Source organism: Dryobates pubescens, chromosome 9 (genome assembly GCF_014839835.1).
Source record: "Dryobates pubescens isolate bDryPub1 chromosome 9, bDryPub1.pri, whole genome shotgun sequence".
Classification (NCBI taxonomy): domain Eukaryota; kingdom Metazoa; phylum Chordata; class Aves; order Piciformes; family Picidae; genus Dryobates; species Dryobates pubescens.
Genome location: NC_071620.1, coordinates 5,905,155 through 5,927,367, shown reverse-complemented (window position 1 = coordinate 5,927,367; position 22,213 = coordinate 5,905,155). Strand labels below are relative to the sequence as shown.

The 22,213-nt window shown below is 47.4% G+C and overlaps 1 protein-coding gene across 6 annotated transcripts; it reads left to right on the top strand.

Moving 5' to 3' along the window:
• Positions 1–11,093: 11,093 nt before the first annotated feature.
• Positions 11,094–20,775, top strand: IRX4 (iroquois homeobox 4). Of its 6 annotated transcripts, none has more exons than XM_054164255.1 (6): positions 11,094–11,727; positions 16,514–16,579; positions 17,462–17,713; positions 18,384–18,490; positions 19,414–19,739; positions 19,930–20,775. In XM_054164255.1, exons 2-6 carry the CDS (start codon positions 16,535–16,537, stop codon positions 20,676–20,678), a joined length of 1,479 nt encoding a protein of 492 aa, XP_054020230.1. In that variant the 5' UTR covers positions 11,094–11,727; positions 16,514–16,534; the 3' UTR covers positions 20,679–20,775. The 6 variants fall into 6 exon arrangements, with proteins under 6 accessions (XP_054020230.1, XP_054020228.1, XP_054020226.1 ...); XM_054164253.1 differs by having other exon boundaries at positions 16,428–16,579; XM_054164251.1 differs by having other exon boundaries at positions 16,421–16,579.
• Positions 20,776–22,213: the final 1,438 nt, after the last annotated feature.

Here is a 22,213-nt window from a genome sequence, read left to right as displayed (position 1 = left end):
CTTCCCTGGATGCATAAGAGTTAAGAGCTGTCTCAGAAAAAGTGACCTAGTCAAAGAGATGCTGAGTGTTGGCTGTTACTGACCAGCATGAAAGATGATAAGTACACTTCAGTTGTTGGTGTGGAAGATTTGGACTGTACTGATCTTCAGGGGTCTCAAATGAGCAAAAGTTATCACAGAGCCTGCCCTAGATTATTGCCCTGTGTCTTAGTCTTATAATTAATGAGCAGAATAAATAGTCACTGAATTACATTATGGGTACAAAAAGGCTGCCCAGGGCAGTGGTGGAGTCTCCATCCCTGGAGAGGTTTCAAAGCCATGGAGATGTGGTGCTGAGGGACCTGGTTTAGTGGTGAGCTGGCAGTGCTGTGTTAATGGTTGAACGTGATGATCTCAAAGGTCTCTTCCAACCTAAACAATTCTCTGAAAAAAATCTTTACGTTCCTAAATATGTATTTTGACTTCTGGTTTGGTACAAGAGTTAAAGAAAAAAAAAAATAACATTGACATGTTCCTGAGGTGATATTGATGCCAGAAGAAAACTTCCTCTAAACTGGTTAACAAAATCCAAATGAATCTGTCTTCAATGAAAATCTTAAAGCCAACACCATGAGAGGTGTGTTGGGGTAAATATCTTCTATAATCTTGGCAGCCAATAAAGGAGAAAAAAAATCTGAATCTGGAAGAAACATGGGAGTGGGTATTCTGAAACAGAACTACAGCCTGTCCATCAGGTGTTCTATTTTTGATACTGACCAGTACCATCTGCTGCATAGGAAGAGTAAAAAGCCCACTCATAAAGCAGCTCAAGTTTAGCTTGGGGTTTATGTCTTTACAAATCTTGGGGGGTGAGGGCTGTGAAGTGAAAAGAAAAATTCTGGGCATTTTATTTAGCCACAGAATAATCCTTCTTTTCTGGAGTCCTACTAAATGAAGCTTTTAAGTACTTAGGTTTAAAAGCTGAACTGCTATTTATGTGTTTCAAAGTGGTTTAGAACAGGCAAGTTTACCACATCGTTTTACTCACTTCATCTGTTGGAAACATTATTTATGAAGTTAAATCCAGTAGAGGGAACAAAATCAAATTGGTTACATACACAGAACCTGTACCACTTGCACAGATCTATGCAGTCCTAGCATAAAACATTCCTTCCAAAGAAAAGAAAAATGTTAGGGCTTACACAGGACCTTTGATGGGATTCGGCTGCGCTGCCACATGGTTCTGCAAGGCACATGTAAAACTGGAAGAGAATAGTGTTTGGTGTGAATGTTCTAGGCCTTCATCTGTCTTGCCATTTTTCAACATAACCTTTTCTTTTTTTTTTTAATCATCTTCTGGGAAACTTCTTCAAAGTTTTATTTCAGCCAAGCTTCTATATTAGGCTCCTTTAAGTTTAGTTGCCCTTAGCCTTTACTCTGTAGTGTGATCACTACTTGGAAATGCCTTCACTTGCTTGAAGGTAAGTTCTTTGAACTTGATTTTTAAGATAAACATTATTCTTCACATGCAGCTTTGCAGAGCATTTCAAAATAGCTTCCAGTTCTGAAGCAATGAACAATTACTACCCTTAGTGGAATTCACTAATTGCATGATTCATATGTAACACAAGATTCATTCCTTATTTGTGTTGCTACAACTGACTTTATTTTTAGTTCTATCCCTAAAATTTTCGATTGTAAGTTGTACTATTGAACAAATGTACATTGGCACACGTGCTTCTACATGAATAACAACACTCTCATAGTATCAGTCAGGGTTTGGAAGGGACCACAAGGATCATCTAGTTCCAACACTACAGAAAGCAACAGTGGCATTCAAAACAGATCAAGTTTTCATTGTTGTCCTGTTTCTCTGTGAGATTCGTGTGGACTTTTTTAAAGCAAAGGAGGCAAGACAAGACTAAATTCATATGGCTCAGTGAAAGAAAGACATAAAATGAAGAGGGAATTGGGACTGGGCTCCTGAACTGCAGTTTTAATGACTGCATTTTTATAAATTCATAAAGGTTCCCCCTCCACCTGTCTCTTTTGGTAATTCTGAAGTGCCTTCACAAAGTTGGTCTGACTGATTTTAAGTTTAAACTGCAGGTGAGCGATGCTGGAGATTGTTTAGCTAGCAAGCCACAGTACTTTGCAATTCTAGGGGGGGGGGGAAACCAACCAAACAAAACAACCAGCCAGGTTAGAGAGCCTTTTAAACTTAACAGTGATAAACAGATTAAGCTTTTAAAAAATAATTATCAAATTAAGTAGGAAAAAAACCTGTAAATTGCCTTTGGTGTTATTTCTTCTCTCACACAGTGGTAAACCATTATAGTCACAGGACTCACGTATCTCAAGGGTCAGCATAATATGGACCAGAGGAACACGCTTCCTTCTCCCAGGCCCTCTGTGCTTTCAGGAGTGACTGTGGTACCCTCATCATCCTTTTCCCAGCAGTGTGTTAAAGTGTTTTAAAAGAGAGAGAATAAATCAGATTCATAAGTCTTAACATTTACGGAGTTTTCTACATCTCTATAACTTTTTCAGATCATCTCAAATTTTACTCCACCATGCTTTCTCTTTCACAATTTTAAATTTCACACACTCAGCTGGAATCAGCAAGTCCTCCTCCTAAATGCTCAGCGAGACTAGAAAGCGCCGTCTGAGGCCCAGGAGCTGACAGAGTTAGAAGATCTTTCTTTACAGGTTAGTGTAAAGCAGCTAACTTCCTTTTGGTAAGAAAACCTGACACAAAACTGCAAACCAACAACAGTCCCACGGGGAATCACGAAATGGATTGGGAAGCAAAAGGGTTTAATTATTGGTTACAGCTAGAAGTGATGGGGGGAAAAAACAAGGGTCCGGCTGAGTTCCTGCTATCGAGTCTGGGCAAGCCATTAGGTTTACCTGCATTTTGGTAATGCTGGAAAGAAACGTATTTTTTTAAGCTTGTCCCACTCAGACTTCTTTATTTGGCTGTCCATGAGCAGCTGGCATTTTGCATGACCACCTGGCCAAACTGGCAGTAGGCATCCAGAGCGTGTCCAGAGAAGGGCCACGAGGATGATCAGAGGGCTGGAGCACCTATAAGGACAGACTAAGGGATTTGGGGCTGTTCAGTCTAGAGAAGAGAAGACTCTGAGAAGACCTAATTGTGGCCTTCCAGTATCTGAAGGGAGCCTACAAGAAAGCTGGTGAGGGACTTTTTAGGGTGTCAAGTAGTGATAGGACTAGGGGGAATGGAACAAAACTAGAAATGGGTAGATTCAGACTGGTTGTTAGGAAGAAGTTCTTCATCATGAGGGTGGTGAAACACTGGAACAGGTTGCCCTGGGAGGTGGTGGAAGCCTTATCCCTGGAGGATTTTAAGGCCAGGCTGGATGTGGCTGTGAGCAACATGATGTAGTGTGAGGTATCCCTGTCCATGGCAGGGGGTTTGGAACGGGATGATCCTTGAGGTCCCTTCCAACCCTAACAATTCTATGATTCTATGATCCTTTTGCAGCTTGGGTGAGAGATGGAGTATCTGGAAATGGCTGTGGTGCCATAGGTCATTGACCATTGATGACATTGTGTGGCCTCAGCTAAAACTTCCTCTAGGTGATGCATGATAAGCCACAGTAACAAGCTTCACCAACGTCACCACTGGATCTGTTGCATCCCTGGCCATGTTTGAGAATGGCACTAACATTTTCTCAGTACCTGGATAAGCAGCTCCTGCCCTATTCTGCTCCACTTCCACCCAAAAAATAGACTGGCATGGGAACAGAGAATGGCTGGCAGCGTTGAGCAGGGCTTGAAATGCCTTACAGGACACAATCCCTGTGAGCACGTGTGGCTGCAGGTATCTGCTCTTTATCTTTTACCTCCCACGGTCCTCTCTGGATATGGGCAAAGACAAGAAATGGAGTCATCCTACCAAGGAAAGAGCTCTTCCTTGAACAGTAATGAGAATTTTGCAGATATCCCTCAGCTCCTACTGTCTGTGTGCTTACGACTGATAGCTCTACCTGCTATGAAATCAGATGCTTGCGAGAGGAGGAGGAGGAGGAGGAGGAGGAGTGTTAACTGGAAAATACAACACAGATGAAACATGGCACCTTACAACAAACATAACTACATTGCATATCTTGAGTGCACAAACATTTTAGAAACCTAGAAATTAAGTACCTTTTTTCCCCCCCTTTGTTAATCATATTTAACCTTGCCTGACATGTATTTTCAATTAAATTATTCTACTTTCTAGGCATGTGATCCTGGATTTACCCAGCTTTAACCTGAAGCCAATAATATCGCTTGGGTTTTTTTTTACTTCAACTTTTCTGTATTACTGCAGTTCAATCATTTCCCCACAGGTGAAATAAGAAAGAGAGGAACCCAGATAGATTTTCATATTTTTTATTTTAAGTTCAAATATTTCTTTATTAAAATAAAAAGAGGTAGAAGGAAGGGAAATGAAGGAATGTCCTACAGTTTCTCAGAGTTGAGTATGATTTGGTGTAGATGCATGTGTTCCTTTATTAGACACACAGCCCCTCTGAGAGAAACAACATAACTGTTCTTGCTTGGAAAAAATCTTTTAACTGCATAGTCCTCAAAAGAGAAGAGGTTTTAAATGCTTGCAGAGAGTGGATTGGATTAACTATTGACATAAACATTGAATAGAGCATTCAGGGGGGGGTTACACAGAATTTATTTGAATCTGGCTGCAGGCCACAGGTGTTAATTTAGTAGATGTGAGTCTGTTACAAATATTATGGGTATTTGCCCCAAATATTCAAAGTGTTTTCTGTAGTCCACAGTCCCATATTAAAAGAGTGTCAGGGTTAGACTATTGCCCTTTTTAAACAGCCTTCTTTTTAGCCTTGTATTATATTTATTACATGCAGTTTCAAACCTGCATAGCCATTTCATAACAGAAATATTGACAGCACCTGTGTGTTTACAACTGTAATCTCCTGGGGATCTTCCCATTGCTCAGTGACCCATCTTGCATCTGTGTGGTGCAGAATTATCACGTGGGGCTATTTAAAAAAATGTTAATTTACCATGACATAGTATCGATATTAAACACCCAAAGATTCTTATGGGGTTTATGATTTTGAATGACCAAAACCAGGCAAATAAAAAGCAACAGAAGGAATAAAGATGCATTTATCTCTGCAGCCTTATTGTCTCTTTATTTATTATTTTTTTTACTGTCTCAGTTTAACACATTTTAAACAGAGAGAAAAGGTTAATATGCTATGAAGAAAATCATCAGTGACTACTGAAAATAGGTACCCGTTGGAAAACATTGTGATTTGTCTTCCATGGAGTATTTTCAGCTCTCTCTTGGAATATAGCCCCTTCATATAGCACGGACATTTCTCTGCGTCCTTTCCTTCTGTGTGTTTGTGCATGTGTACATGCAAGTGCACAGGCACAGATGTGCATGAATGTGCAGATGTTCATAATTCTGGTTCCACTGTTTCTAAACTTTCTGCACTGAGGAATAATATATATATGCAGTTCAATTATTTCTCATCAGTGCATAATTATAACAAGCATCCGTTGTGCAAAGGCTACAAGTTAACCTTTATTTGCATGATATGATGACTGAGGGTCTATGATCTGCTTTGATGGCCCAGATACAGTCAGGAGCATGGCTGCAAGTTGAGGTTACAGGGAGGAAGGAAGAGCTGCACAGAATAGAGTATCTCTGCTAATAAAAAAAAAAGAACCAACTGATAGAAACAGTTCAGCTTCTGAATATTTCTTAACTCTTTGCTGCTGTTAAGTCACGGTGCATTAGGAAGTCACCTTGCAAATCAGAAAACTGTGATGCCTTAAACACTTTTATTTAAAAGAAAAACCAAAAACCTCTGCTGCTCATAAACTACAGGCCAAACACCTGTGTTTATACAGCCAGATCATGCTGAGCACTAGCTGGCATGCTACTTCAGACTACTGCCTACAAAAGCTGGAAGCATGCCGTAGCTAAGATGTTCTGTACCTTGCAAATCCATATGGATGTTCCACTTAGCATGATTAATCCAAAGACAGGGGAAAAGGGAAAAGTAAAAAAAAAAAAAGGCAGGGAGAGAGGAATTTCATTTGGCCCCAAACAGACAATAAGGTGCACAGCTGTACACAATACATATTGCAGGGCGACATTCTGCTTCTATTCAATTCAACAGAGAAATGCTTACTGACTTTAACAATGACAGAGTTAATCCCAGAACCTGAAATATCTCCACAAGCCAGTTAAATTTCAGTATAAAATGTCTAAATGTATGTTATATCAAGGCACTTTCATGTTTCACTGGACCCTTTATCTTGTGTCAACCAAAAATTCATAATACCAGTTTTGACTGAAGGCTGGCTTTAATTACAATTTCTTTTACAGGTCTCAACTGCTTTTTGTATCCTGGGAAATGAGAGCAATTCTTTCTATCATATTCAAAAAGAAAATGAAAAGGTTGGTAAATGTATAAGTAATTTTAACTGATTCATTGATCTGAATACTTTTAAAGTAATACAGTAAGTATTTCTGTCACACTTTGAAGTTAAGCTTGGAGCTCAGTTACATCCCTTAGGGTTATTTTATAGCCATTAAGAATGTGTACCTTTTATCTGGTGCCTTCAATTAATTGAATTTCAAAAATATTCTCAAATGTTTTAGAAAATCATTTAGTTCCTGGAGGACATTCCTGTGTGATTTATTGTTACAGTAATTAAAAGCAGTGAGTATTACACTGGTCACTGTTGGAACTCCTGTCTGCCTTTGGCGATATTTTGGTTTAAGTTAAAACATATAGTGCACTTGAGAGGCTTGTGAAGGGAGGCGAGAAAAAAAATTAATTCTTCTCAGATTGCTTCAGAATTTTGGCACTCTTAGAAATAACCTCTTAAAGTGATCACAGTGATATTTACATGATAATTATGTGCAAGCACAATTAAACTTCTATATTAAACAATTAAATAATGCTTTTCCTGCTATGGTAAATTATTCCTGACTACCCATATTAGTATTCTGTAGTTCTAATCAGTGCCATAAATAATTTTCACTTTTACACATTCTGCTCTGAAGCAATTATTAAGAGCTCTCAGGAAGAGTTAAAACAGCTAATGAAAATAATTAGCAGGGGGGAAAAAAAGTGATGGTTCACCCTGCATTGAAAGATAACCCTAACTGAAAACTACAAATGCCGCTTTAATTGCATCTTTGTTTTCAGAGGTACATGCAGGTCTCTTCCATAACTCCTTTTGTGCAAAAAGTAATCACAAGTACCACTTCACAGAACTGTGGACCCACAGTACACTTCTCTTTAGTTGTATAACATGGCAAAAAAAGGAGCTTATTCTTGCATTGCCTCCCTGGAGCTCCACTTCAGTAGTGCCACTCTCCTGAGCAAGGTCTGCAAGGCGCAGGCTGCTCAGACAAAGCTGCAGGGCAGGAAGGAGAACTTGGTGCTCCTGACTCACTCAGTATCTTCTGCCTTTTAAGGGTTAGTGGAAATGTCTACGCTTTTAAGCATTTAAATTTGTTTCCTACTATAAAATAATTCCCTCTACCCATCCATACGTTGAGTAGACTAAGACAGCCTCACCTATTTCTCTGACCACATCAACATTTTGTTTACCACAGAATAAACATCTTCTTAAAGTCATGGCCTCTCAAATGGAATTGTGGTAACACTTGCTTAGAAAACTGGGGGGGGTTTAAATAACTATGAGCCTGCATCTTTGTGGACCACAAAAGACCACAAATGACTACAGAATATGAAAACAAATGTGCTTTGTTAGCTTAGGTACTCATTTATGAATAAAACTATAGTTGCACAGATCCTGACCAATGCAGGTCAGTGCCAGACAAACATTTCACATTTAAATGTATACGTTGAAATGATTGCTCAAAGTAATAACCTATCCTTTTAATAAGCCATCCCTTTTACTCTAAAATGCCTAAAGGTTTTCTAATGTGTATCAGTCTTTTGAACATCACATAATGAATTTAATGTGAGAAAAGGAAGAGAAATGTACCTATATGTATCCCTGCACATTAAGATAAACCTTCCTCCTCCAAGGCTAGCTTAAAACTTGGCACACAGACCAGATGAGGACAAAAACAGTTTTAGCAAAACTCTGATCTCTGACCATGTATTTACTACATTCTGGAGTGTATTGGCTTTCCTGTGAAATTCTTTCACTTACATAATTATTTCAAAGGTTTCATGGTTAAGCTAATGTGCTTCTAGGACCTTCACAGTGTGCATGGGTTGAGACAAGCAATAGTATATTGGTCCTTAACTAGGTATTATTTAGTAACCACTACTACCAAAAAAGTAAGAGACCAAGCTAGTGTTTCCTCCTCTCTGATCTCTTACAAAATAGGTCTTTTGAGAAATAGCTACAGTGCTGCAGGAACTAACATTGGCAATTAAATGCTATTCCTTTTCTGAATGGAAGTATGTGGTGCTACCATCAGTGTTATTTGTCTAATGACATGGAAAATTAAGGCCTTTTCACAACAGAGAGGACACTGATCTAGCTACAGAAATCAGAAAGAATGCCAAAGGACACCAGGACAGAGAGGACCAACACCATTCCTGCAGTGAAAGGAGCACCTTTTAACACTTTAAACATTACAAATGGTTGAAACCCTTGCATTATTGGACATTTGGGGGGCGGGAAGAGAGGGAGGAAAAGAATCTCTAACGCCATGAGCAACGTCAAGTAAAATATACAAACACCCTTCCAGCTATGGGCTCTGGACCATGAATTTTTGGGAGTACTTCTCAAAAGCTTTTGCTCTGGCTGTAAGCCCCTTCCTGGATTTATTGGTAACCAGTGTTCCCTCAATAGTTGTGTCCAGCATGTCACTATGGTTGACCTGCATGCATGTCTGCTGGGATGTCAGCTCTGCTCAGTTTGATCACCTTCCTGCCTGGCTAGGCCAGTCTTTGTCAGAAAGCCACAGAGCTTTCTGTTGCTTAGGTCAAAGTGGCAATGAGTGGCAATTTCTGAGGTGTGCGAGTCGACGTGAGCAAATTGGAAAAGACAAGACTCAAGAGTCTGCTCGCTTCCTTTGCCATCCCTGAAACAATAAAAATTGTGGATCTCATGGAACTGAGGTTGTTACATTATGAAAGAGACGTATCAGTGCGCAGGTACTGGGGGTGGCTGTTAATATAAAAAAATATCTTCTGAACGGTGCCTCCTGCTCTTGAACACTGTAACAAATTTCAAAGGGAGTAGGGGGAAGGAGAGCAGCTGCATCTAGCAGTCCCTCACCAGCTCACCGGAGTTGTTCCCCGCTGCTGCCCTTCCGCCGGGAAAGGCGGGAGCGGCACCTCTCCAGGCCCCTAGCAGGGGGGCACTCCTCACTTCCACCCACCCACCCTTCCCCCGCGCCCCCCGGCAGTCCTGCCCTCCTCTCTGGTCCGGGAAGGGAAACATTTGGCCGGAGGAGAGATGTCACCTCCGAGTGGACTGTGGTGTCACCCCATTCTGCAAATTGCGGGCTCAGCCGCTCAGGGGAGTGGCAGGACGGGGTCGGCGGGGAGAAATAGAGGGAGACGGTGGGATCCTCTCGGGGCGGCGGTTTCCCCGCAGGCACGGCGCTGTCCCCGGGAGCCTCGGCCCCGCTCTGCGCCGGGGCTGACGCATTCGAGCAGCCGGGCTGGGAGGGAGCCCGGGGCAGTAGCCTGAGGGCAGCGCCAGCGGGACGGGCCTCTCCGGGGAAAGGAAAGGACAGCCCAGCTTCGCGGGGCCGGTAGGGGCAGCACACACACCTCCTGCGCTCCCGGGTGATTTGGGGAGGGCGTGAGAGTCCCGCAAAGTGGCTGGGAAGAGAAACTGTCCCTGTGCCTATCCACGTACCCCTCGTCTTCCCGGCACGCAAGCAGCCCTGGCGGGCAGCCAGGCACCCACCTCGCTGCGGGTTTGTTACTCCGCTTTGAAATGCAAAGGCTCGCTGCGTGATTGGCTTTCTGCTTACAAGTGCGAATGGGGAGAAGACTCGCGTTCTCCTTCTCCCTGTGGTTTCCCCGCCTTGGAAGCTTCAAGGACAATCCGAAGAGGGAGAAAGGGGAAAGAGAAGAGGATTTCCCAGTTTCAGCATTCATCAGATTTACCCTGACAGTGCACTACAAGGTGCAGCGTGTGTCCAACATTACGAGCACGGGTCCATGCAAATGACACAAGCATGAAAGAGCCCTGGCAAGAATAAATCTGTCAATGTACCGGTGTTCCCTGTTAACGTTACAGTTCAGCTTTAGTGGTTTCGGTGGGAAGACACCGGATTAAAATTTCCCATTGCCACCCCACCTCTCCTGAACCTTTCTCCCCACACCTCTTTCTCTTCGCTTAATTAAGTAGGACATAATACTATTTTTCTCTTCTTCTCTTTTATTGAAACGACTGCCCAGGCTTACGCCTTTAAGCAGAAATCATATTGATCCCTCCTCCCCCTTCTGTCAATCCCGATTTGTCCCTTTTCCTGCTGAACAAACAATTAAGAGAAAGTACGGACGGCGCTACAGAACTTGCCGTGCGGCAGGGCCTCTAGGCACCGGGCAGGAACCGGGAGCGGGTCCTGGCGCCCGAGGGTGGAGAGGGTCTGCACACAGCGGAAGACCCTCTCAGACCGGAGAGGCAGCTCACCCAGCCTCGGGCCCAAGTAACTTCGCTGGAGAGAGCAGCAGCGGCGGAGGGACGGACGGGCGCAGGGGACAGAGAGGATAAGAAGGAGCAAGTCCTCTTGGGCCGACCTGCCTGCGGCTGCCGCCGACGCTCGCCTGCCTCTTCCCCTCCCGGAGGAAGCACCCAGTGTCCGGGCGGCCCCAGTGGGTTGCGCCCACGGCAGGTGGCGACGGCGGGGCCGGCCCCGGGGGCGCTGCCGGGAGCGGGACCCCGGTGCCGGGCTCCTCTGCACCGCCCCCCACCTCGCCCCCTCCCTGCTGCCGAGGGTCGCTGGCCCGCGCAGCCCCCGGCAGCTCCGCGGCGCCCGGCTCGCCGCGCAGCCCCAAGGCTATGACTAAAGCCAAGGGCGATGGGTGGACAGGTACAGGTGCCCATCTCCTGCGCGCAAGGCTAGCACTGCCGTCCCAGCCCACCTCCTCAAACGGAAGAGAAACAAAGGGCGAGAGAGGCAGGGAGAGTTGCCTGCAAGTTTAGCGCCTTGCAGTCGTGACTCGCAGAGATAAATGACAGTTCGGGGGTGCGCGCAGTTAATCAACGCTACAGCTGCCTTACAGCGTGTGCAACCCGCAGATCATTAGGTTAAATGGAGGACATTCGTGTCCTTCCAGAATCAATGCAATTATTGTTGGCAACAAGGACAACAATTGGAGTGGCAGCACTAATTTTACTAACCTGCTATTAATTATGGTGTCCCCCACGCCCCAGACGGCGTTTATAACCCGCGGAAGCAAGCGGTGCTGGCTGCTTCTGTTTTAAAACGGGAAAAGTTGGAAGTGGAGTGCCTGGTCGTGTTGGAAAGTGTTAATCAGTAAGAAAGAGTGTGATCAGTGGAGCTATTCACTTGAACGTCACTCTGGTACAGGGGGTTAGTGAAGTGGTTGTGGCGCCTGGGGACCGAAGGCACTGTGCTGCTCCGCTCAGGTATTGCACACTGAGAAATGTCTGCGTTAGTTCTCCGTAGCTCCCTGCAAAGTCAGCCAGCACAGACGAAAGGAGAGAAGCCTTGCCATGGCACAGCCATCGCTACGAGGTTTTAGCCGAAGTCTGGCGTGATCACAGGTAAAAATTTTCTTCTTGTTTTGGTGGTGATGCTTGTGTGTCTCTCTACGGAAGCGGGGGGTGGGGGGGCAGCGGTGGGGTTTATTCCCCCTCCCCCTTCGGAGCCTGCTTTAGCAGCAAGGCAGCTGAAACATACTGCTGGAGGGAAGAGAAACTATCTGTGATGAATCATTTGGCTTTGTGCAATCTTTACCTAGGACAGAGGGCAAATGTATCTTAACATGTATTATTTCTTGGGAAGGGGGTGTGGATATGATATTCAGCGAGCGCTAAGGTAAGGTATCGAGTCAAACTTTCTGGATTTTAAGGCAAACTTTAAAAGGCATAGAATTTGACCTTGCAAGTAGGAAAGTTTTCTCTTTACAGGGAAGTGTGTTCAAGCTGTCTGCTGACAGCTCAGAGCTCAAAGGCGGTGGTTTACCAGTGCCTACGAGTCTGCGGCACTGGGGGTACAGGAGCTGGGAGAAGAAGCCTTGCTTTGATAGTGAAAGCACAGTTGCGATGCTCTGCAGGTAAATGTGGCTATGTCGTAGGGTCCACCTAGTTAAACAGCAGCTGTCCAAGTCGCAGCGTTTGCTGCCCTTGCTGAAAAGTTTTGTCTGTGAGCGCGTGTTGGCTCTAGTCCTTAAGTGTGAAAAGTTAATAAATACAAAGAAGAGAATGAGAATGAGCATGTGAGGCCTTTCTGCTTTAATCTAGATTGTTTGCCAAGAGGATTGAAGGCTTACAAAATGAAAGCGTTTAACTGGATAGCTCTGAACAACTAATTTTGCGTGTGGTTGTAATCTGAGTAAATTAATTAGCGGCGCCTTCTTATGCAACTGTTATGTTTGCGATCTGCCGATCACAAGCCACTGCCTGGGTTTGCCTAGGTCTGCAGGATCACCTCGTTGTCCCTCGATTCAGAGTGCAGGAGACGCAATTACACTTCAGATTGGCTCAGAGAAAACAATTGTATTTACTGTCGATAGCGACTTTGTGGGAGCTAATCTACTTGAAAATGTTGTAGGCTGCCCTCGGTTCCATGTCAGATCCCAAATGGGCAACATGTAGAGCTTCACAACGTTTGTCAGGTGGTGTCAAGGTTGCTTTAAATCTGTAACGTGAAAACAAAGCAAAGTCTGCTGAAAGAGCTAGCTAAAGTCTGTTTAGCCCATAAGCAAATTCCGTCGCTGAAATATTTCCAGGAGTGGCAATAAACCCTCCAAAGAAGGCGATGAAAATGCAGATAGTAAAAGTGTAGCTGCATTAACTGCTTCCAGATCATGTCCCTGAAGACGTCCATCAAAGCGTTAGCCTTGAAGAGGTTCTCTGTTTTACCTGCTGTGGCCTGTTCCAACATCACAGCATTTCCTTCTTGTTTCATGCTTTTATTGTAAAACTTGTATGAATGTTGGCTCGGGGTTCTCAGAGAAGAAACACATAACCCTCAGAGACAGAGTTGGTTGGGATTTGGCTGTAAAATACCTGCTCGTCTGAGTGTGCAGGCTAGCTCCTACAAGAGAGGAACTCTCCAGCGTTTGCTATCGATCTGGTGGGTTTACTTTCTCAAACTTTGGAGAAAGCAGTGTGTGTTTCTTTTTCTTGAAAGCTGTTACCTGCTTGGTACAGGAAAGGGGCTTTGACATGGATCAGTTTTTATTGCACAGCAAAGTCCCACATTTTCCAAATGCTTAAGGATATAGCCCACAGCATTAAGCGTCTTTGCTTGGATTTGAACAGTGTTGCGTTGTTTATGTGCAAGAACCACAAAGGTTATTTTAAATCATTGTGGGGCTTACTGGCTGTTTGTGTGCTGGCACCAAAAATTCGAGGTGAAATACAATTGTGTTGAGTTTCTTATCAACAAAGAACCTTTATTTGTAGATTGTAAGTGAAACAAGACATGAACACTGGAGGGAAGATAAAACGTCAACTTTTAGCATTTAAGGTTGTTAAGGTTTTTGTTGTTTTGTTGTTCAGTTTTTTAATGACTGCTTTCTAGGGAATACAGATTGGAAGTGGAGCAAAGCTGACCAGGAGTAAAGTACTAGATCAGGCAGGCTGCAAAGAAGAATGACAAATAATTATCATGATTAATACAGGAAAGTTCGGTGCAAAGATGGGCATCAGAGTATTTGCATGGTGCAGTGAAAGACAACTGTGATATATAAATAGACAAGGACTATAAATATTGAATTTCACCTTGTATTTTAAAGTTTAATAGACTCATCTAAATATCAAAACCTGTAGTGTTCTGTGGGCCACTGTGGAGTTGACATCTGCAGTAGTATCGACATGGGAAGGGGGAGTGGGGAGTTGTTGGGGGCTGGGAAGGGGGCGAAGAAAAGAAAGAAATACAGCAATACCTTCCATACCACCAGGACATCTCCCAAACTGTAGCCTGGAGAACTAGGAGGACTTCTCCAGGCAGTTCTTTAGCTCTCCCAGCTAATTATAGTGCTTTACACCGAGCCGCTCTTGAGATAAGTGCAACTGTTTTCTTCGCTAGCACCGGTGAGTTTATTCTCCAGGGCTTAAATAAACATCCCCCAGCGTGATCAGTGCAGGAGGCAGTGCGAGCAGCCCCAAAGGCAGCGTGCAGACCATTGTGTAAACACCGGGTGTCTTTTCTTCCCAAACAATGCAGTAGCCTGCCAGCATGCCGCATAGGAGAAAGCTGCTCGTAAAAGTACCATCATATCTTGGCAGCACCGCGGGTAGCAGGAGGAATAAAAGAGTTTCTGTAAGAGACTAAATAGATAAGTTATTAATATTCCCAGGAAGAAGAAGGTATTAGCTTTTCAGGTGAGGAAAGAGAAAGCACTTTCTTCCACTCCAAAAATCAATACAGAATTCAAACCCGATTATTAATGTCAGTTGATTCCCTTTCTTTATACGTTTCTCCCGGCTACAGATACTGAGCTGTCAGGATAATTTGCATGTACGGTATCTGATATCTTTTATTTCCAAACTCTCTTAAAGCACCATAGAAAGCCTCTCGTTGTAGTCTAACTCAATCTGAGAACTAGTATTTTCATCTGTAAATTAAAGCAATTACGCAGCAGATATTATATTATGTGTACTGTGGTCTCCAGATAGTCATCAATCACCCTCAATCGAGCTGTCAGTGTGGGCAGATTCGTTTCTGGGAGGCAGTCTTCCAGCTGGGGAGAAGAAGAGAACATCATCATTAATTAGAGTGTGACCCTGGGGCTATTCACATGTCTGAACCCAGGAATCTCTCTGAGCAAGTCTGCACACCACGGAGCAGCCTTCAACTGCAGCAGCAGCCCGAGATTCAGCCTCGGCGCTGACTCCTCCGCTTCCTCCACCTGACCGGCGGTTACCTGCCCGCCCTGCCCCGGCGGTGCTTGGCCATCGAGGGAAGATGCTGGGGCTACCAGTCTGCAGAGATGGCCGAAGCAGCCTCCGCGGGCCGGTAGCCCCAGCATCTCCTCTCGACGGCTGCTGCCTCCGGGCGGCAGCAAGGAGCTTGCCCCTCTCCGAGGGTGAAGTAAAGGGGAATGTTGCCTGCTTGGAGGGTGGGGGACTCCAGCTCCCCGAGGGTAAGGAGGTTGATAGTAGCAGTGGGGTGGTGAGAAGGGGGTGATCTAGTTGAGAGTCCCAGGCCCTCCTTCACTTGGGGGTCCCGCCGCAGCCTCAGAAAACTACCAGGAAAGAGATGTTTGCTCTTGGGTGTCGAACAGCACTGGAGCACATTTGAGTTGCAGCCCTCTCTCGAATCCCACCCTCTCTGCTTTTCCCCCTCCAGAGCTGTGCGCAGCCTGGAGCATAGCCAGACTGGATGCGGCCCTGCGCCCTGCCACAGGCTGACTTTTCCCGCGGAGGATCGCGATGGGATCAAAATCGGTTTAACGTGAAAAGTCACGTCCTTTCAATCATCCCCCGGAATACGCTTGTAGGGTTTTCTACCTGTAATCACACGTCTGGAATAAAAACTGAAAAGGAAAGCAGGATTGCATGTCATGTGCTTTATTGTCAGCGCTAGCGCTAATTTTAACTGTTGATTAAATCTTAAATGAAGACTCAGTCGTGTGTCCCTTCATATGTCTTGTTTGTAATTGAGACTAATTATTACTGTGGGGCGGGAAGAAGCAGCTGCTCATTAATTAATTTCTAATTAAAAGTGCTTACCAGCCCTTCAGTGACTAAGGAAGGTGGGGGGATATCTTAGCTGATACAACATTGATCCTCCAGATTAAAACAATTCATTCCCTTCCCCGCAGAAAGATACAGAAGTGTTGCAAGAAGGCGCAGCCTCTGCTGGAGAGCTTTACAAACTTTCGTTCCTTTCAGGCAGACTGAGAGGGATGCTGGAAAGTCTCTTTTCGATGCCACGGGAAAGGGTCCCAAAACTGAAGGTTAAATGTACAGACAGGTTAATTTGAATGGGTTTTGCGTGACGTCAGAGGCTTGCCTCTTTTAAAACTGCGTGCTTCCGAACTCATGTATTTGTATCACTTTTCTCCCCCCTCCCTTCATTTTTCTGCGGGTGCAAAGTATGTATTTGTGCTGTCACGTTTGCCAGCCTAGGACCCCATACATAACAATTACTCCTGTTTCGTAGCTGTAGAAGGGAAGGTGCTAACATCACTGTACATATATATTTTTTCATTTGGTTAAAAAGAAAAAAAAAGTTTAAGATTTCATGTAAATAAATTAAATGTTGTTTTCTGCTTCGTCCTATAAGCATCTAGGGACCTGTGATTACCAATCAATTGGTACAATAGAGCAGAGCCAGGCTGCAATAGCGTGCAGATCAGACGTCTCGCCTTGTTTCTAGATATCTGGGAGCCTCTGTACCATGTCCTATCCTCAGTTTGGCTACCCTTACTCCTCTGCACCCCAGGTAAGACTTTTCGCCTACCAACGTTAATTGATTGAATTTCAGTTCATATTGATTACTGCTGTCCAGGGCTACGAGTGGCCGCGGTCCTTTTTTTCATGCGGGAGTAGGAAAATCAGCTGCTAGCTCCGCGTTTTTCCAAGATGCTTAAGTTCTATCTCGAGAATATATTTTAAACGGGAAGGAACACGAGAGATTTAGGGTGTTTGGGGGGTGACAGTGACGCGTGGGGAAGGATTGCAAAGATGAGGGAGGTGAGAAGCGGAGATAGACATCCCCCCAACCCCCATCCGCTTTCTTCCCATCCCAGCGCTTTTTCTTCCCCCCCCCCCCACCCCCCCCGCCTCATTACCGATCAAATTCAGTTTAACAATTAAACACGAAAGTACTGAGATGCCGACCGTAGAAACATAATGGGATATTCTAAACCAGCAAGTTAATAACATATGAGTGCGTGGCTGCTACAAATCTGCAGTCAAAATAAATATGCATGAGTGATTTAGAAAAAAAGGGTTAAAAACGCAGATGGGAAGCATTGTGTCGCAAGAGGAGAAAACCAGTGTAAACGCAGTCTTGTGAGAACACACCAGAAAAGTTAGGTTTTAAACGCCAAGGGCTGAAGCGAAGTCTTGCAGAGAGTTAAACACCCACAGTCACGGGGCATTTGTTTGCTGTGGTGGTGGTGTTTTAGAAAACTGATCAACTACTTTCACCTCAGCTTTCTCCGGAGCGTTTGAAATTAAATACGGAAGAGGAGAGAGGGGGGGGCGACATCCCAAAGATGCGATCTGATAAAAATCCAAACACACCAAACTTGGTTACTATTTGGGAAATCGTCCCGCTCCCCCCTCCCCCCGCCCTCAGCTCCGTTCTCTGTTCCTCCAGTTCCTGATGAGTACCAACTCCTTGACAACCTGCTGCGAGTCCAGCGGCCGAACGCTTGCCGACACGGGGGCGGCCGCCTCCGCCCAGACCCCCGTATACTGCCCGGTGTACGAGAGCCGCCTGCTCGCCACCGCCCGCCACGAGCTCAACTCCGCCGCCGCCCTGGGGGTTTACGGCAGCCCCTACGCCGGCCCCCAGGGCTATGGAAACTACGTGACCTACGGCACCGAGGCTCCCGCCTTCTACTCCTTGGTAAGCCACCCCGGTGGCACCGCCGGTCCCCCGCTGCCACATGGGATACATCCGTCCGCCAGTCCTCCACGCCGCAGCCTCGCTCCTCCTGCGCTCTCGGTGGGGCAATGGCCGGTCGGCAGGACCCTTTTGAGACGGGGACAGCCCCGGACGCTTTCTTCCTCCTCTTCCTCCTCCTCCTCCCAAGCCCCCGGAGCCGCACGGCGCTCCCCCGCGCTCGCCCGCTCATGGCCACAGGGGCGGAAGCACGGCGCGTCCAGCCCCGCGGTCATTAAATATTCAAGCCCGGCACGGTTCTCACGGTAACGCAATTAAAAGTCGTGCTTGACGAGGTGGCGGTCGAGAGTGGAGGGCCTGGCCAGGCGGGTGGTTTGGGGTAGCCCAGACCGTGTCTCTCAAACAAACAGTGCGTTCTTCCCGGCCACATCCTTCTGGTTTGTTTTTGGTTTTGTTTTGGGGTTTTTTTTTTGTTTTTTTTTATTTCCTTCCCGGCACCGTAACACGCGCGTTAACGTCTCTATTGATCTGGCTGGAAGCCGCTGCCAGGGGGCCTCCGGGAAAGTCCGTCGTGCAACCCCAGCTCCTGGGGAGCCGGGCGGCGGGGCCGACGCGGGGGCCGGAGCTGTCCCCGCGGCGGGGGCTGAGGGCGGTGGCGCGGTGTCTCTTGCAGAACAGTTTGGAGGCGAAGGACGGGAGCGGGTCTGCGCATGCGGGCATTGCCCCGGCGGCTGCCTACTACCCCTACGATCACACCCTCAGCCAGTACCAGTATGACAGGTAAGCGCACACCCCCCACCGGCCACGGTCGCCCCCCACTCCGCCCCCGCCATCCCCACGCCTTCCCGTCCGCCCTGCCGCGGGGCCGAGGCACGGACCTGCCTCCTCGTCTCCCAGGATCTCACTCCCGGCCCCAGCGATACCATCGCCCCTTGCCCACCGAAACGTCCCTGGCACGCAGGCACGTAGACACGAGGTCTCCTGCCCCCGGGACGGACTGTGAAGGGGCCGGTCCCTCTCCACGGGGGCAGTTACTGTCTCCTCTTGCGGAGTCAGGTTGAGGCGCCCGGGCATCTGTGGTGTGTTTATTAGTTTTTGAAAAGCGCAAAACCACTTACTCACTGTTTCCAGCTCTGAGGCCCGTTGGGTGCTGGTGACCTTTACTGGAGGATGTGCATTAAATATTCAGTCGCAGCCCAGTGTCATCTGTGTTAGGTTTCTACAATTTCAGGAACAAAAGGGTAGGAGAGATCACTAATAAAAGCAGTAAGAGGAAATATATTTCTATTAACAGTTACACCCTGGGGTCACTCGGATGTATTCTGTTTGGGGAGGCCTGATCAAAGAACAAGAAATTGGGCTTTCTGTGTGTTTGCAAGCAGCTAGGATTTCCCTGCTGCCCGAAATGTTGGCATTGACTTTACCACCAATGAAGTCAGGCACTTTCTTCCCTCTTTGCACTACCACAAGCTATGGCTCGGCAGGCCATATGGATTACCCGGTGCTGTTGCCAGCTGAATCCTTCCTCAGTCTGAGTTCTCGAGGCAGGTCTCCCTCTTAAAAGAACTGTCTACGCCCATCCTCCCCTTTTCTGGTCCAGTCAACCACCCCCTGGGGGGGTGTCGGGGCCCTGGGATCCTGTGTCACTCGCGGGGGGGCGGGTAAGGGTGCGGTGTGACACCGCAGGTGCTCCCCTGTGCCAGCAGGTATGGCACAATGGACGGTGGGACGCGGAGGAAAAATGCCACCCGGGAGACGACCAGCACGCTGAAGGCCTGGCTGCAGGAGCATCGCAAGAACCCCTACCCAACCAAGGGCGAGAAGATCATGCTGGCCATCATCACCAAGATGACCCTCACCCAGGTCTCCACCTGGTTCGCTAACGCCCGCCGGCGGCTCAAGAAGGAGAACAAGATGACCTGGCCCCCGCGGAACAAGTGCTCGGATGAGAAGCGGCCCTACGAGGAAGAGGAGGAAGAGGAGGAGGACGGTTCGCAGGAAGAGGCGATGAAGAGCGGGAAAGCAGAGGGTATCCTGCTAAAAACAGGCACTTAGCGCTTCGGCCGCGGGGGCTTGGCCGCCAGCTCGCCCCCGGGGTGGACCCTGCTCATGGGGGCGGCCGCGGGCCTTGCTCGTGGGGGCGGCTGCGGGGCAGCGCGGTGCTGCCAGTGACCGTGTGTCTTGTTTTTACTGTCCCTTCCCCCGCCCCCACTCCGCAGAGCCCACGGGCAAGGAGGAGAAGGAGCTGGAGCTCAGCGACCTGGAGGACTTGGACGCAGCCGAGTCGGAGAGCTCGGAGTGTGAGCTGAGACGGCCCTACCCTCACCCGCTCCCGCACCTGGGCGGCAGCCACCCGCCACGGGCCGCCGAGCCCCCTGCCAAGATGCCGCCGCCGACCGCCGCTGCCGCGGAGGAGGACGAGGAGCCGGCGGAGGAGCGGGCACGGAGCTGCCTGAAGACGGTGGCGGAGGAGTGCGGCCCCGACCTGCTCGGTGCTCGGCAGCAGCGCGGCTGCGAGTCCAAAATGTGCTTCCAGCAGGGGCAGCAGCTGCTGGAGGCGAAGCCCAGGATTTGGTCCCTGGCGCACACCGCCACCTCCCTCAACCAGGCCGAGTACCCCTCCTGCATGCTGAAACGGCCAGGGGGCTCGGCCACCTCCGCCGTCTCCGCCCCGGTCAGTGTCATCGACAGGCACCAGGATTCGCCGGTCACCAACCTCAGGAACTGGGTGGACGGGGTGTTTCACGATCCCCTGTTCAGACACAGTACTTTGAACCAAGCCCTGAGCAACACGACAGTTTCCTGGGCTACCACCAAAGGAGCCATTCTGGAAACGGGCGCCTTGGGACGCGCGGTGGGGAACGGCGCCAGCGTGCTCAAGGGGCAGCTCTCAAACTTGGCCCACCATGACTCGGACAAAGAGTTTCTGGCGTTTCCCAAATCAGGAAGCAAAATGTTTTGTTCCTAACAGGTCCACCGAGCGGCGAAGGACTTTCTAACGCTTGAAGGATGAGCTACACTGAAAAAGAGACTTGTGAGAGTTTAAATTTAAATATAAACCTTTTTTTTTTTTTCCCCTTTCCTTTTCAATAAACACAACAGAAATGAGGATTTAACGTTCAGTTTGCTCAGTTCAAGGGACAGACTTTGTTCATTGCTGTTCTGAAGAATTTCTCCTGGCTGCGACTTTAAGGGATCAATGTCGTGAAAGTTATTTAATTCCATGTCCAAAAAGCACGTGCTATAGCGTAGACCTACTTAAAAAAAAAAAAAAAAGTTTACATCCAAAAGTTTACAAATGGGAAATTTTAAATTCAGATTTAATTTAAGGCATGCCGACATTAGTTATAAAGACTATTTGAGAGTTTTTCCTCCTGATTTCCTTGTTAGCACATGATTCACAAACAGCACTTCGACTAAGTTTACACTTGCTGCACAAATTTATCCTGCCAAAAAAAAAAAAAAAGCCAAAAAAAAAGCAAAAAAAAAAAAAAAAGCGCGAATATGTTAAGAGGTATGTTCACTCCAATAAATTGTCTGTTTCAGAGGTAACACGAGTGGTGGTGGCGTTTTGCATCGCTCCAACAAACACCTTTTAAGTTTCACATTTTCCCTTTGGATCCGGTCCCGGTTAATTCCAAGGACTATCAACAGGCTGCCGGGAGAGAAGGGGCTGAGCGGAGCGCTGCAGCGGGAGGACGGCCCCCCGGGGGGGATGCTTGGCTCCTCTCCTGGCTCTACCGTGCCCCCGCGGCTCGGAGCCGCACGAGCTGGTGGGGGTCGGCGGCGGGGCCGCTGGCTGCCCTCTGAGGCCAGGCGGGAGCATCCCCCCTCCCCCCTCCTCAGTCCCCTGAGGTGCGGGCGGACGAGGGTCGGCCCCAAAGGGCCGGGCTCGGCCGCGGCATCCCCTCCGCCGTGCGCGGAGCAATTGATTCACATGGAAAATGTGATCTTCTAAAGAACTGCTGTAGCTTTCCAGCTCCTTTGCCAGTATGGAGAATCGCTGATCCTCCATGAATATTTCAGCACTTCAGGACGGATGCTTTACCATTTTGACGTTAAATAGAGCGCAACCAGCAAAAAGAGAGAGGGAAAAAGAGCGCTCTCGGCATGTATTCAGGAGCACTCGCAGCCAATTTACCACATAGAGAACTGGCGTTTAAAAGATTTCCTTTCCTTCCCCGGAACAGGAACAAACTTTACTGCTCCCCTTAACGGGAGAGAGGGACAACTGCTGGAAAAGAAACTGCGAGGCGATAACACACTCCGGTTTACCCGGACCGGCCTAAAGCCTCTGAGCCGCGGCGCCAGGCGCTGCGGGGGAAGCCCAAAGGATCAAGCTGACACAGGACAAGCACAAGAGCCTTTCTTGCCTCTTGCCTCCCAGTCTCCTGGCTCATCCCACTCCAGTCCCTGACCCCGGGAAATAAATATATGTGTGTATATATATCTATATCTGTATATATGCACACACACGCAACGATAAATGCACTGAGACAGCAC